At 36.4% G+C, this 17,853-nt stretch overlaps 1 protein-coding gene across 1 annotated transcript in view; it reads right to left on the minus strand.

Moving 5' to 3' along the window:
* Nucleotides 1-17,853, minus strand: part of RNF217 (ring finger protein 217) — a 128,338-nt gene that overhangs the window by 7,687 nt on the left and 102,798 nt on the right. Inside the window, exons 4-5 of the mRNA XM_082633544.1 lie at nucleotides 6,057-6,258; nucleotides 1,344-1,415 (exon numbers count right to left, since the gene is read on the minus strand). Of these exons, the coding sequence (XP_082489670.1) occupies nucleotides 1,344-1,415; nucleotides 6,057-6,258 (274 nt within the window). The remainder of the gene's footprint in view (nucleotides 1-1,343; nucleotides 1,416-6,056; nucleotides 6,259-17,853) is intronic.

Genomic DNA, 17,853 nt, shown 5'->3' on the forward strand with positions numbered 1-17,853 from the left:
TTTAGTATCACAGATTTGAAAATTTTCTATTTTCAAATTTTTATTTTGCTAGCTATAAATAATCATTATTTAGTAATACATGAAAATGAAAAGTGGGAAGATACCTATGCTATGAAATGTACTTAGTTCTTCAAGATTTCATTCTTTATTGTTTTTCTTCAGCTCCTTCTCCCCCTTTTAATAAAGTCTGTGACACCAGTCTGGATATGAATGTTTTTTTATCAAAATATCAAAACTTAGGTTTAAGTCTTCTTTATATCACTAGTCATATCACTTGCACACTGATATTCATGCTTCGGTTTCAGGCCATATAGCATGTTACTTAAGAAAATGGGCAGTGGAGCAAATGTCAGCTTTGATTCCCAGTTCTACCACTTGTGAGGTCCTAGTAAAGCCTTAATTTCCTCAACTGTAAAATGCAGATAATAACAGTATCTACTTCATAAAGCCTCATTCATTGTAAGAACTTAAATGTTAGTTACCTTATAATTCTATCTGTCCTGCTCATGCAAATTACTTGCTAAACAGAACTTTACATATAAAAATCAATTTATTTAGGAAAAAAGAGAAATCTCATCTACTATGTGGAACAATGATCAAAGCAGCCTTTAGCTCTAGTGTTTAATTTTAAATCCTCTACAGCAATGGTTCTCAAAGTGTGATCCTTGGACCGTCCGCATCAGCATCACCTAACTTTTTAGAACTAGGCCCCTACACTGAATCAGAAACTGTGAGTAGGAACCAGGAACCTGTTTTTTAACCAGCCCTCAAGGTTCTTATAAAGCACTCCAGAGTCTGAGAACCACTGCTCGAAAATACATATTTTAATATACTTGTATGAATAAAACTATATTTATCACTGATACATTTTCTATTTGTTAGTGCTCAAGTATATGTTGGGTACGTGTTCCTATACACATCAAAAGTATCTTTTTGACCCAGGGAACCCTTTTACTAGAACTAACCAAAGACCCAAAGGTGTAACAGAGCCTCTTTTCTTCAATGTTCCAACCTGAACTCAGAATTGGAAAATCTGGGTTCTCGTCTACTGCAATCTTTTGCTAAAATACTAGTTACATTAACTTTTGTATTAAAAGGGGATTAATAATGCTTTATAAGAAACATGAATCAAAGTGTTCATGGACTGAGAAAGTGTCACACAAATACACCCTGTACGAAACACGCTCCTCTGAATCTATAAATCATGTGCTGATTGCTTATTTAGAGCAAGCATGGAACAGGTACCATCTACACTTAATACTGACTCATTATTACATTTACACTCATATTCTCTCTGTGGCACTCAGAGAATTCTCATCTCACATACATTAAGTATTTCTTACCGATTACAACTGCTATGGCCCCTAGTGCTAATCCCAAGACCAGAATTAGAGGTGCAATGAATAATTTTCCAGCTGGAAAACAAAAGGCAAACCATTTAGAGAGTCTTAAACTGAAACTAAAAACAATTTCAGCAATGCTTTTTAATATCACAATGTATGCTATTTTTTAAGGAGTCATTAAAATTAAGGCAATATTTCTCTAAGGAAATGTATCAGGTGTAGAACAAATACACATATGTAAGTTCAGTAACTTCACTCAAGTCCTGGGCACATGTGTCATACATCGCATAAATCATCCTTTACAACCAAGAAAATTCCGAAGCTACTGGTTCACTTTATTCCATCAGGACCATTCATCTTTGTGTTTTTCCTTTAGATCTCTTCCATTTTAGATTTTTAAGATTAAGAAAGGAGTGAACATTCTGAGCTGGCAGGAGAAAATCTAATTAGCTCACAAAATGGAGAGCTAGTAGGTGCTACAGAGGGCTGTGCCCAAGTCTACATCTGCAAATGTGATTTATTTATTTCCTGGGTCCAAAATAAACTAACTATATGAACACCTAATACACTGAATTACAAATGGGATGTTTCAATACCATTGTTAGAGAAAATTACCAATAAACATACAATATATTGAAGGTTTTTCAAATGAATCATTTTAACAAACTTAGAAAGGAAGCACTTATAAGGATGCCAAATGGCTTCAACCAGCACTTTTTTTTCTAAATGAATAACTGAGCAGTGATTACAATAAACTCTAGTTATAGCACAGAGTTCACAACTGGAATCCTACTAGCGTTAAAAGGCACTAGCACAAAAATAGAGGCTAGTAGTTAATATCTTGTCATTCCATAGTAATCTTGATATTAAGACATGTGACACAGCAATAGCTGTACAACCCAAACACAACAAGAGAAGAGGAAGGAATGGAGGGACTTTGCAGTCGACTCCCTTAGCTGTTGAAAATAAAGCAGCAACACCATTCTATAAATAAGGACAGTAATTTGGAATAACCAATTACATTAAAAAACAGAAACATAATGCAGCCATTTGTTGGAAATTTGTCAGAAAAATATTAACTTCTTTATTCTTAAGAAAGGGGCTTTGGAACCACAGAAAAAACATAGATAAAAAATACAGTTTTTAATATCTAATTTTGAAAAAACTGCCATTCAATTGACACAATGTCTAACCATGGGGTTTACTTACATTTTTCACCAATGACAGACTCAACCAAGTAATACTAAATCACATTGAACAATTACATTTTGTACATTCTTAAAGCTACACTTGAGTTTATACTATATTGATTTGCATATTGTAAAAGAATCTGTTTTTTTTCCTACACATGTAGCTCAGTGTGCTCATTCATGTTTCCTTTTTAAGTAATTATCAATATATTTTCATAATAACGATGAAACATGACTGCAAAGTAACAGCACTATTTTTTTTTTCAAATATCAAAGAACTCAAATAACCAGATATGTGCTCTCTCTGTTTGGGAAGTAATAAACTTATTACAATCATGCAATCAATGTTCAATACACGTTAAATCTGCCTTTGAAACTGTCTTGAGGACAGTTAAGCACAGATTCTCTTATTCCTAGATCAATAATAATTCTTTTAAAATACCATTCTCAATAGCTGAAATAGTATTCTATTATATCCATATATTCTAGCTTATTTAAATATTTTAGTACTTATTTTTTGTTCCCTTTTCTGCTATTTTTAATTATACTTGCAAATAAACCATTGTCAACTTAGATTTTTTATCATGTTTTAAAATATCCTTCACATTACTATCAAATTTCTTTGTAAAAGAATTGCACAAAATTTCCAGTTCATTCAATAGAGTATGGATGTCCAGCATAGAGTATTAATTTGACAAAAAATCTGCTAATCAATATCCAGAAAAAAATTTCATTTTTTACATTTCTCTGACTACTAATAACACTGAATCTTTTAAAACATGTTTATTGGCTATCTGTATTTTTTCAATTCTGGTTCCAGACTTTTCTTTTTGAAAAATGTGATATTTAGTTTTGGAGGGGGTGGGTTCCATTGCTTTTGTTCATATAAATTATTTGCCAACTAGAAATCAGTTAAGGACCTGTATGTTCTTTATTATTATATGTTTTAATGTAATATTTTCAATATTTGTATGGAATTATATGAGAACAAAGCATTCTTTCTGTCACTTTTATTCCCAACACCATTCACTGAATAACCTACCTACTCCCTACCAGGGAGATACCTGCATGTCAGAGGCTGCTAATTATCCTCAAATCACTGTTCTCCCTTATCCTCTAGAGGCAGAACCTCTGATCTGTGACTGGGCAGATGGTCACATGACCATCCTTGTTTTCCAACCTCCAGCTGTGAGAGGAGGGCAGGCCCTTTCTCTGTCTCTGTCCAAGGACATCTGCAGGCTGTGGTCCCAAACTGAGACGCAAACTGGGTTCCATCATGCAAGGATGGAGGGCAGGAGGGCTTTGCTGTCATCCATCTACTCTCTTCCATGGCAGGGAGAAGGTAAGCTTGGGACTTACAGAGTAACTCCTTTTCCTGCCTTTTGTAGGGATGAGATGTTTGAAATTAAATTGCTCTTTTTATTTAAAAACATCGCTTATAAAATCATTCTGTCTGATTTTGTAAAATGTAATGGGTAACATGAATTACTGTATTTTTTCCTTGTTTGTCCACAGGAAAAAAGTCCACATTTCCCTGCTATACTTGGAGTGATGGTCCAACAGCAGTTCGAGGCAGCCGTGCTGGAGGTGCAAAAAATATGTGTAGGAGGGAGAGCTTATCATACGGCCAGCTGCTCCCTCCTTTGTCAGGTTCATCCTGACACACACGAGTACACACACATACACAGAAAAGAAAATGGGCCAAAAAGAAAACCATTTATAGAAAGCTGACCACAAAATTAAAAACAAAAACAGAGAAGACTGTACAAAGAAAATATTTCCCTGTTGACAATGTTTATGGGCTGTCCATCCTACAGGCTGTTAAATATCTTGACTCTATTTTATGACCTGGAAAGAGAATTCTAGTGGCATCTAGGCAAATGGTGAAGGGGCTCAAAGAGAATGAACCAAAATATTATTGAACAAATAGGGCAGGAAATGACTTTCCTTATTTAAGAATGACTAAACAGACAAACGAAAAGGAAAAAAAAACAAGCATGGCCAAATCAAAGATTATTTAAAACAAAAATGAAAGGAAACACTCTGCCACAAAATGGCATTGAAGTAGGAAAGAAAAGGACTAACAGTGCAGGGAATATAAGGATTTTGGTTTTTAGGTTGCTTTCTGTATGTACAGACTTACAAATAGGTTACAGCCCAAAACTTAATTTTGCAGTTAGTTTTCTCATGGTAGTATTGTTATAAATAGTGGTTAGATTCCCTAGCTATCCCTCTAAAGTCTGTTTAACTAGTAAGTATATATTGGTTATATAATTATAATATATACCATTATAAGCAACTAAACAGAAAAGCACTGAAAATCATTAAAACCAATCTTGACTATATTGAATGCTGTTGGTTGTGGGAAATTATGTTTAATTAACGCTCAGTAAGGGTGTTTTTATAGATATCATATAAGATTTTAGAAAATGATGGCACTGGTTTCCCCATGATAAAATGAAATTTAAAATATATGTTTTATTGTTTACCTGACAGAAGTATATTATTACCATCAGCTTTGTTCTAATTAGCCTGACATGATTCTAGCGAGGACAGCGGTTTACAACAGTAATGAAGTGATGGAGGGCTAAAGAGTGATATAAAGATAGTCTCATGAAGTAACGAGGCACAAGTAAGTAGAAAGCAAGAAACGTAGACAATGTTAAAAAGTATTGTGTATACATGAGAAAGACTGCCAGAGAAAGAAATAATGGAGTTCTGCATGATGAAAAAGAAAGAAATGTCACAGTAGGTATATTCCAGAGGAGTAGGGAGCCATTGGAAGAACTATTAGGCCAGAAGAACACTGCATCACTCAAAGGTGGTGACATTAGGCCAGAGCAGGAATCCGTGTTTATCTCTGCATATTTATATATGAGACTGTGTGTTGTTGAGGACGAAGAAAGGGGTAAAAATGTCAATTCATAAAAGCATTGCACTTGGATATTTAAACTTGGGTTTGTATGCAATGAGGGCATTTGATGCTCATTTCATTAACTGCTAGCTATTAATATTAACTACTAATACAACAGAAAATACATACAAATATACACAATGGCTTATCAACTATATAGATACAATGGAACTCCATTACAAGACTCTGAAACATAGGGATTTTTAAAATTGCACTGTTTGTCTTCCATGGATGGATAGAGGATATGCCTAAGACACACTGCTAGGTACTGTCACTACAAAAGAAATGTGACATTGTCCCCTTTCATCAAGTGGATTACAATAGGCTTTCAGAAGACTAAGGACTTCATATTTCTGCAGTGTAATAAATTATTTGTTTTTCGAACAAAATCTGCTCGCTCATGTAAGCAGTGCCCTGCTAACAAACAAGTTTTTTATTTTAAACTCAAAGGGAGAGAAAACATCTTCCTCCTATTTTGAGCTAAAGGCTCTACTAGAATACCTGGCAGGTGCTGAGATTTGTCATGGTTATTCTATTACATTCCTAAGTTCTATCATCATCACTGCTTCCTTACTGGGGAAGATTGTATAAGTCACGTCAGACACTCACCACAGACTGACCCTCGCACTAGTCTCCTTAGATGAGGTCTCTCTGGGAGGTAGCGGTATTTGCATCCAAATATACTGAGGTTTGATGTGTGGTCTCCAAAGAAACGGAGCTGGCGGTATCTCTCCCCACATCGATAACAAAAATTAGTGTTACACTGTGAACAGGTCATATGGTCACACCCTTCCGTTCTCTGGATATGGATCTGTACCAGCGAAAGAGGGAAAGAGAAAAAAGGTTACTAAATTTTTTATAAAGTAGAACCTGGCAAATATATGGAATAACAGTTACTAGTTTCACCAAAATAAAAGCCTTACAAAGAATTCCTGAGACCGTAAGTTTGCTTATTATCACGCTCTCCCAGGCCACCTTTGTATCAAACACTTTAAACGTGTAAAGCTCAATAACATTTCAGGTGCTCAAGCTGTTGGCTTATTTTGAATAATACAGATATAAACAAACACATCCCAAAGAAAACTCACTTATCTTTCCAGACATGCATCGAACTCAATGATTAGGAGGCAATTTAAAATGCTGTGAAGGTGAGAAATGCAAATCAAAACTACAAGGAGGTATCACCTCACACCGGTTAGAACAGGCATCATCAGAAAATCTACAAACAACAAATTCTGGAGAGGGTGTGGAGAAAAGGGAGCCCTCCTGCACTGTTGTTGGGAATGTAGATTGATACAGCCACTATGGAGAACAGTACGGAGGTTCCTTAAAAAACTAAAAATAGAATTACTATATGACCCAGCAACCCCACTACTGGGCATATACCCAGAGAAAACCATAATTCAAAAAGACACATGCACCCCAATGTTCATTGCAGCACTATTTACAATAGCCAGGTCATGGAAGCAACCTAAATGCCCATTGACAGATGAATGGATAAAGAAGTTGTGATACATATATAAAATGGAATATTACTCAGCCATAAAAAAGGAACGAAATTGGGTCATTTGTAGAGACGTGGATGGACCTAGAGACTGTCATACAGAATGAAGTAAGTCAGAAAGAGAAAAACAAATATCATATATTAATGCATATATGTGGAATCTAGAAAAATGGTACAGGTGAACTGGTTTGCAAGGCAGAAATAGAGACACAGACATAGAGAACAAACGTATGGACACCAAGGGGGGAAAGCCGGTGGGGGTGGTGGTGGTGGTGGTGGTGTTCGTATGAATTGGGAGATTGGGATGGACATATATACACTAATATGTATAAAGTAGATAACTAATAAGAACCTGCTGTAATAAAAAATAAATAAAATTCAAATAAAAAAAAATGCTCTCTGGGCTTCCCTGGTGGCGCAGTGGTTGAGAGTCCGCCTGCCGATGCAGGGGACACGGGTTTGTGCCCTGGTCCAGGAAGATCCCACATGCCGCGGAGTGGCTGGACCCGTGAGCCATGGCCGCTGAGCCTGCGCGTCTGGAGCCTGTGCTCCACAACGGGGGAGGCCACAACAGTGAGAGGCCCGCGTACCCCCAAAAAAAAAAATGCTCTGAAGGTATGTTTTGTTGATGCTATGATCAGCAAGAATGAGGTGGCTTGGGGAATAAGAAGAGATGAAGAGGATTCCTTAAAAGAAAGGATTATGTAAAATTTTTGTAAACAAATGTCAAGGAAAAGAAATCCTGTTGTGGAAGGAAATGATAGCAGGTGTAAGTGTACTTGCAGTACCATTTTAGTTTCCAGCTCTAATTTCATTTGCAAATGCTTGTACAGGACTGTGTATGCAATGTTACCTGTGCAACTAAGCACCTCCCTCTGTTGTTGCTGTCAAGTTACAGGTAAGTACGGAGGTTACTTCTTATCTCCCAAGCTACAATTTAGATGATATTACTTACACGAAAATAAAAATGTGATAATACGCATACAGTGACTACAACATTTTGGGGGCACATATTGAGTCAGATCAGTATAACATTGCTTCCATCCATCCCTTCCCCTTCACCCACCTAAAAATGTGAGAAACTAAATACCAGGGCAATGCAACTGGCAATCCCTGATTGCCAGGTGATCTCCTTTCTCACTTCTTCAATTGGGTGATTCTTAGGCTGATGCTAGACTAGAGTACCTTCCTGGATAGGTGAGGGCTAGCTTGTGGTTAAGGGCATCTAAACATCTGTGGTCAAGGGTAACTACCAATCAATATTTGGTCAACATAAGCAAAATTTGCTTTTTCTGCTATTGGCCACCTCATCTTTTTCAATTACGTTGAATTCGTTTTCTTTTACCTGACAGACCAGTGAGAGTCGACCCAGGTTTTGTTGGGCCTGGAGGTTATCTAATTGGGGGGCCCACTTAAAGGAGAAGCATGTAAATTACAAATACAAATTAGATACGAGGCCTAAGAAGAGACCTGAGCAGGTGAGGGTCTTTGCAGCTTGAGCTCTTTAGCTTCCTGGTAATTTCTCCCTTAGTCTCCCCATTGCACCTGTTTCTATGAATGATTCTGAAGAACAATTCCTATGACCACATCCATTTAGCACAGCAGATGGCATTAAGGAATGAGGTAGGCTAAGGCCATACTGAACCTTTGAACTATTTCTCATCTTTAAACTACCTGAGCACTAGGAGAAAACTTGTTCAGAGACAACAGCTGAGCACCCAAAATAAAGGTTACTTCATCATATGCTCAACTTTTTGACTGTATATTGTAATTGCTCTTAATATGGAGGTAATTAAAGCTTAACAGATTTCCTGGCCACATAGCATAGTGTTGTATGTGACCTGTAAAGGGAAAAGGACTAATATTTGTTTAGAGCCTACTAAATGCCAAGCACTGTACCTAGCTTAGCGCCTTTAAGCCTCATGACCACACCATGAGACTGGCATGCTTATTCATAACCAGAGCTCAGAAAAGTACTCTGCTTGAATGAATGGAGAAAGTATTTTGATTCTTGTCTGTTTCTTTATTATGCTAAGCAGCCTCTTATTATAAACTTAAAGATAAAACCAGAGGGTCAACTGTATTCTTTGCTAACTGACAAAGTAGTCATGTCTTCCCTCCTGTACAAGGCATGTTCAAGTCTTTCTGCTTGTTTTAGCCACTCTCTGGGCCAGTTCACATTCTTCCTTTAAAATAATGTCAAAAATTTTTCTGACAAGAAGCTTGCTCTAATAAGTTAAACTTGTCACTGACAGTTCATTTGCCTCAAAATTTTACATACCATTTTTTCTGTCATTTTATATCTGCTTGTAATATTGTTTCATTGTGTTCTAAAATCTTTATGTGGTATACTTATTATTTCATTTAAATAGTGAAGACTGCAAATTTTAGCCTCTTTTAACAGTCTTTCCTCATTTCTAAAACAATATTTGAAACATAGCAGGCAACTAAAATACTGTTAGTCCAAAAATATTTCTGCAAAGGAAGTGATAAAATTCTAAGTTCTGACAATACTCTACAGGAACCTCATACGTTGCAGGATTATATAGTTCTATAGATTAATTTGAATATTTTACTCATATAATGGCAATGATTTAATCATGAAAATGGTTTCATAATTTCCAACTATCAAGTACACAGTGATTCCTTTAATACTATTGCAAATATATATTGATTATATATGAATATTTTACAACTTCATGCTAAAAGAGAAATGAACTGACATAATGCAAGTTAACTTGTAACAGAAGACATTACTTTTCATATTTGCTAAGAAGCAAGTTGTAATTTTGAACTCCTAACACCCAGAGGCTAATACATTTCATATGATAAACGACTTCCCTGAATATATCTTTAAAGGTCACATTGTGACAGTGCCGTTTTTGTTTTTAAAACATAGAGCCTTAAAAAGTAGGTTTAAATTACATTTATGTAAAGTCCATTTTATTTCTCAGTGAAGCTTTAAAAGTTTTTTTTATTATAGCTTCAAAACATTTATCAGTTTAGCTCTGCTATAAAACATACCAATCACCCAAGTGGCTGTAATTCAGCATCAAAATTCTGTTCTTACTTAAGGGATGGAGACAGAGTAAGACAGATGAGATATTTCTAACCCATTAGATTAAACTGACTACCCATAAGCCACAAACATCATTTGATTTGTTATCACTAACAGGGTTTCTTCTCTCCATCTATACCAAATAAGGATGGCTGATACGTAAGGAGTTGAATATTTAAGCACTAAATGTTGTTTATATAGCTCTACATTTACAAGCCATGAGATAAAATGTTCAGGATATGCCAGATATTTCTTTAATATGAGTTTGATATTAAGTCCACATAGACAGAAATGACAGCACAGATCATTTTTGAGCCTATGACATTCTTTATAGTACATATCAACACCTGTAATAAGAGAGTAATCAATATATGTACCTGCCCTCTTCAAGCTGTTTACATTTAGTTTAATAAAATGCCCACAAATTATCTTAAAAAATAGAACTAGAATTCAGCTTTTTATTTTCATACAGATTCTACTTAATTATAAGGTGGAAGAATAACAATAAATGAACTGCTAAATATCCAACCTATTTTATAACTAAATCAGTACACATCTGCCCAAGTATTTATCTCCACTTTCACCAAGAATTGAAGGCTTATTTTATTCTTTAAGCAGGAAATGATAACTAAATTAACTGTTATGTATTATTGTTCCCAAGAAATAATTTAATCTATGTATAAAATTATTTTAATATATGTATTTGCCTCAATGGCTTTGATATGGGGGAATTAATTAGAAGCAATAATTATGAGGAAAGTTTTAAAAAATCCCATGAGTAACTCTCAGTTCCTTACGTATCTCACTATACCAATCCTCCATAACACAGGGATTTTTTTTTAACATCTTTATTGCAGTATAATTGCTTTACAATGTGTGTTAGTTTCTGCTGTATAATAAAGTGAATCATCTATATGTACACATATATCCCCATATCCCTCCCTCTTGCATCTCCCTCTCACCCTCGCTATCCCACCCCTCTAGGTGGTCACAAAGCACCGAGCTGATCTCCCTGTGCTATGTGGCTGCTTCCCACTAGCTATCTATCTTACATTTGGTAGTGTATATATGTCCATGCCACTCTCTCACTTCGTCCCAGCTTACCCTTCCCCCTCCCTATGTCCTCAAGTCAGATTCTCTACGTCTTCGTCTTTATTCCTGTCTTGCCCTTAGGTTCTTCAACACGGGGATTTTTAAAAAGCAAACATCTACACAAAGCCTTCAAAGACCTCATTAAAAATATGAACCTAGAATTGTTGTCCAATTACAAAATAATTAATATATGGGGGTAAAAATGAAACAATTCCAGAGATGCTAAGACTCCTCTGTTCCTTTTTTGGTGCCATGACTTAAGGAAGCACTTCATTAAGTGAATGTGCAAGTCAAGAAAAGACAGTGTTACCACATACCAAAAAAGTTGTAAGAAATCTCAGCGAAAGAGCTGAAAAGCAATCAGTCCAATTTAGAACAGGAAGTCAGCTGGTTTCAAGAACACCTTCAAAAAATAACAATGGAATATACATCAAGCAATAAAATTCCTGAGGAGCTTAATATTAAATAACATGATAAATAAAGTTGTATTTCTATTCCCAATAAGGAAGAAAGAGAAACAGTAAGGACTTTCAGGAAAAACAAAACAAAATGAAAGGCGTGTAAGTTCCAAATATGAGGCGTAACAAACTACAGCATGATTAAGTAATTGACAGTGAGCAAAGATGCAAAAGGCATTTTTCCTAGAAGTTGTGATCTCATGGAAAAGGAAATGTAATCTTTGCTCCATAATTATATGTTCTTGATTATGTAAACATCCAATTGGTTTTCCCATGTTAGAATTATCCTTTAGAAATAACAGAAGTATTAAATATTATATTAGAATAGAGTGTGGATGTTATTAAATTTGACAATATAAAAACAAAGTTACAGCTTACAGAAAATGGGAAATAGAGAAGTGGAAAGAGTTGTAGGAGGGCTAGATCCTCATATATCACCTAAAATTGTTAGACTATTGAACCAAGGTTACAGTATATTATTTAAAGGTAAAAGATAATCAAAAGAAGAACTAAAATAATAATTATCAAAAATTAGAAGGAGAAGGGAAGGGATAGATAAGCAGAATGAATCCTCGTCTGTCATGTCAAACATGGTGGCCTCTATTATGGTAAACTATATTGCAAAAAATATATAAGATGATTTCAAAATCATTTGGTGTCTCCTGCTATGTTAGCTTTTTAAAGCCAAGAGTCTAATTGTCCTCCAATGTCCTGGTTTTCTTAGTTATAGGAAATTTCATACATATTTCAGTCTTATGATTGATTTATGATGACAAATTCTTTGAAGAAGAGTGTAGAGTACTGTCCGATTCTCATTCCTCATGGTAGACTGTACTACAAATTAGCCCCTAATTTTCTTCCTTCTTCTTTACCGTACTTCCCTTAGCCCCACACCCCATGTTCTCAGAAATCTCCAGATGTCAGTTTTCCCCTCCTTCCCGTTCATCTTTACCCTTTCCCCTCTGTGACTGCACCGCTTAGCCAGCTAATAGCTCAGGTGTCTCCCCATCCTAATAAATCCTTCCTTTAATTCCACCTGACCTTCTAGCCAATGATTACTCCCACCCTTCCATTTTAACCAAGCTTCTTAAAAGAATATTTTCACTGCTTTTCTTACTCACCTCTCAATTCTTCCTCAGTTGACAGCAACCCCATGTTACTGCAGTCAAATATTCTACCGCTGAGCTATATCCCGACAGCCCCATGTTAATGAAACATCCAGATCAACTGTCTTTCTCCAGGAAACATTCATTCATTCACTCAATAAATATTTATTTGTCCATTGATAAAATCTGACATGCCTTCTGCCTTAAGGAGATTTTAGTCTAAGCTGTAGATAGACATAATCAATTCTGCAAATAAATAGACACTCATAAGCTATGAAGGAAAAGGATAAGGTATGAAGAGAATACTTAAGAAGCTTGATCTGGTCTAAGGGTCAGAAGAGGCTCCTCTAAGGAAGTGTCAGTTGATCTGAGAAATGAAGAACAAGTTAAGTTCACCAGTTAAGAAGACTGGGAGGTAGGGAGACCATTCCCAGCACAGCATATTCAAGGCACTGTATCCATGAAATGAGAAGCAAGCTGTACTAGCTTGAGTGAGTATTTCTCACTCTCTATTTTAAAACTCTTTAATTATATGTCTCTGCTCAAACCCTCTCCCAGTCGATAAGATCTGAAAGGGCCCAGATCATGTACATCTTGTTTGTTATTTTATTAAAGGGAGTTGCACTGATCCTGTCACATAGCATGTTCTCAATAAATATTAAAAGAACAAATGAGTATTATCCATGAGCCTCTAATTGCCAAATCCAATGAACGTGTTTTTAATTCTTATCTTATTGTATCTCTCAGTGTCATTTAATCAGTTGACCACTACTTCCCTCTGACCTTCGATATACTCTTGCTTCAGTGACACCTTTTTACCAGGGGCTCCTCTTACCTCTCTTAGGTTCCTATTTCTTCACTTATCTCTCTTTTTTTTTAACATCTTTATTAGAGTATAATTGCTTTACAATGGTGTGTTAGTTTCTGCTTTATAACAAAGTGAATCAGTTATACATATACATATATCCCTATATCTCCTCCCTCTTGCATGTCCCTCCAACTCTCCCTATCCCACCCCTCTAGGTGGTCACAAAGCACTGAGCTGGTCTCCCTGTGCTATGGGGCTGCTTCCCACTAGCTACCTATTTTACATTTCGTAGTGTATATATGTCCATGCCACTCTCTCACTTCATCCCAGCTTACGCTTCCCCCTCCCCGTGTCCTCAAGTCCATTCTCTACGTCTGCATTCTTATTCTTGTCCTGCCCCTAGGTTCTTCAGAACCATTTTTTTAAATTCCATATATACGTGTTAGCATACGGTATTTGTTTTTCTCTCTCTGACTTACTTCACTCTGTATGACAGACTCTAGGTCCGTCCACCTCACTACAAATAACTCCATTTCATTTCTTCACTTGTCTCTTAATCCCATCCATGAATCACCACTTTGCACATACTCTTTGGGTGATCTCTTCCACACTCAAATGGCTTCAACTTCCTTCCACTGGATCTCATTTCCTAATTTCAACTGCAGACCTGACTCCTGAGCTGCAGGGTCATGTAGCAACTGGTTGGGGGTCATATGCACCTGTATGCCTTACAGCCATTTCAAAGTCAAATAAGCAAAACCAAACTCATAACCATTCCAAGGCTCCCTAGCCCAACAACAAGAAAACTAAGCCCATCTCCATGATTTTATCACAGTTTATGGTATCACCATCCATTTAGATACTCAAACTAAATATCCTGTTGTTATCCTCTTCTCACTTCTCACCTCCAGCCATTGAACAAAATCAGACAGTTTTAGCCACAAGATATTTATCGAATACTTCTCTTCTCCAGCCTTTGACCATTACCTTAGCAAATACAATCATCATTTCCTTCTAGATGTCTACAACTACCTTCATATAATCAACAGCAACCAACCTAAAATATCAATTGGTTACCACCATTCCCTTGTTTATAACTTTTCAGTCTGGAGGATGAAATCCAAGTTTCTTAACATTGCATGCGAAGCCCAGGCTTCTGTTTGTTTCTACAGCCCCACCTTTCACCACTTCCTTCTGTGAACCCTACTCTAAGGGAACCACAAAGCGTTTGTGGCTCTGCTACACAGCACTCATTTCCTGGCTCTGTGCCCTGTCCTTTAAGTGTAATACTCCCACTCCTGGATACCTTTCATCATGCCAAAATCCACCCAATAATCCTCAACAACCTAGCTCTCCCTGCTTTCCCCGAGATGAACGGAGATGTCCCCTTTACCATGAACTCCCTTATAATACTCTACGCAAAGCCCTGCTGAAGTGCAACAGTGTTTTATCATCTTCCGTGACCACTGCGTCTCCCCTTCTGTGGGTTTCAAGAGAAAAAGGACCATGTTGTACAGAGCACATAATGGATTCCCACTAAAAGTACATATAAGGAGGAAAGAAAAATGACGTTCATTCATTCAACCATTTTCTATTTAGTGCTAAACAATGCCCAGAACTGCTCTAAATGCAAAAGGTACCTCAAGGATCAAAACAGATCAATATCCCTGCTCTCATGATGCAAAATATATCCACTATTTTAAATAGTGATAAGCAATATGGAGCTATGGAAAAAAATAAAGCCTATAAGGAGCATATTACCTATTGAGGTAGGGGAAAGTGATTACTGAGAAGCTGAATTTTGCTCAAAGACATGAAGGGAAAGAGCTGGGTGTGTAGATATCTGGGGAAAGAATATTTCAAAGGGAAGAGCAGGCATGGACACCCTGAGAAGGAAACATGCCTCATGTTTTTGAAGCACAGTCAGGAGGGCAGTGTGGCTGGAGGAGGGTGAAGGAAGTAGAAGATGAGGTCAGAGGAATAATGGGGTGTGGGCGTGAGCAGAGTGTGATGGGGCACATGGTCACTGTAAGGACTAACTTTTGCTTTGTGTGAGATGGGAGCCATGGAGGATTTTGAGCAGAGGGGTACGTAATCTGCCTTATGTTTAGTAGTCTCGTTCTGGCTGCTGGGCTGCTGGGTTAGGAACATTGTGAAGAGTAAGAATCCAGTCAGGAGGCTATTGCAAAAATCTTAGAGGGAGAAAGATGATGATGTCCTGTACCAGATTAGTGACAGCAAGGGTGCTGAGATGTTGTCAAATTCCACATATAGTTTGATGGTACAATCTACAAAAGTTAATGACTGACAGTATGTGTGGGTGTGAGAGAAAGAGGTCAAATTCTTGACTTGAGCAGCTAGAAGGTTGCAGTTGCCATTTACTGAGACGGAGAAACTATGAGAAAGCCCATCTTGGGGACAGGAGAGTGCACTGTGCTGGAGAAGCTCACTAAGGCAAGTGAACACATTGCTTAGGAATTTGGATATAGACCTTTTCTCATAGTTCTCCAAACTTTGTTGATCTGCCTACTGATCGCTGCTACCAGCAAAACTTGTATCCTGTTTGGAATTCTAAGTTGAGTTTGCTGCAGAAAGAAAAAGCAATTCTTAAAGCATGAAATCAAATGAAAAGAAAAATAAATGAACCATCTTAGAAAGCTTTAGATCCTTTAGCAAAACTGGCCCCATAGGTATCCAAATGGAAAATGGGCAGATTTTTACTCAATTATTCCCTGTCTACACAGCTCATTGGACTTCATTCCTCTCAGAAGCCCTCATCTCTAACAGAGGCTCTCCACAGGGGCTCTCAGGCCCCTGGAGATACTTCAGAATTTCTTTGGTAGGGGAATGTTCAGTTGTCACAAAGGTGGCTGATGCTGGCATTTCGGGCTGTTCTTCAATGTTTGGGACATCCCACACAGAAGAGACTTAGGTTCCACCCATACAATTTTCTGACACACTAGATGTTCATATAGGTGAAAATCTGTTTATAAATATCTGAACATGTTACCTAACTTCATTTTATATAAAAACGCAAAATAATGTTTGTATGGTTTTACTAGATAATTTTTTAGTTACTGTATAACTACGGTGTAAACTGAGAGTGATTGTATTTAGAATCTAACTTCATTTTATATATAAGCCCCAAAGAGGTATGTATGATTTTAATGTATCTTGAATTTTCTAGCAATAAAATTGTATAAATTCATATGTACATATGCATACATATATAAGCATACATATATATACACACATATATATACATATACACTAATTTTGTCCTAATTTTAAAATGTCAGATAAAAAGGATAGCTATTGATAATATCTAAGCTTCACTTCATGGTTTCTTAAATCCAAATTTATGCATTTTAAATGGGTTCAAAGATCTGACTGCTACTTTTTGTCTTTTAATGTCATAGTACCTGAACATTTACATGTTGAAATACATATTATTTCATTATATTTGCACTTATTTTTATTCTATATTACGAGGACAATATATTGATTTTTAATGAAATGTTCTATGTACTCACATTATACATTTAATCTCAGACAGTAAACAAATATTGAAGTTATTAGTCATAAAAATGGGGCATTGGATGAAATACAGTTTATATCCTATAAAATATTTGTCACCAAACAATCAAGCTCTTCTCACAACTAAGGTCTAGGCTTTGGCACTTCAAGAAGACAGTAGCAGTGATAAACACTGCTTCAAATTTAGTGATTTCAAACAATCTGGAGAGTTAAAGTGGGTAATTAGTGGTCAAGGAGAAGCTATTTTATTTTCTACAATGGGCACTATTTAAAAGCAGTCACCAGCTGCTGAACATACTTTTGCAGCGACGTGTGAAGTGCTAGAGAATTGCAGGATTATCTATAAAATCCAACATTAATACCCTAAGTTCTTTCCTCAGTAACCATAGGCTCTATAGCTATAGCTTAGATATAAGAGTCCACAGACAGGGTTTGTGCTAATTTGATGTGAACAGGAACAAATTAATCTTTTCTCTGAATCAATACATTTTTGCCAAAAGCATCCTATTACAGGATTTAACAGAATAAAATATCTGAAAGGAAATATCTTGACAAGCAAATTCCTTTAATTCCAAATTCTCAATAAATTATGGATGAATATAATGTACTTTCCCCTGCGTGCCTTTTGGTTCAGTTACTTAACCTCTCTGAAACTGTTTCTATATCTTGAAGTGGTGGTAATTACCCCTTTCTCACAACTTTCTTTTGAGATTTAAATGAGACAACAAATGTAACTCACATACTATTGAACCTATCATTTTATTATTACTGTGAAACACCTTAAAGTTTTATCAAAAGGCATTTAATAGTTAAGATTTGGATGGCACATTGGAACTTAGCATC

Source organism: Mesoplodon mirus, assembly GCF_964341445.2.
Source record: "Mesoplodon mirus genome assembly, chromosome: 10".
Taxonomy (NCBI): Eukaryota; Metazoa; Chordata; class Mammalia; order Artiodactyla; family Ziphiidae; genus Mesoplodon; species Mesoplodon mirus.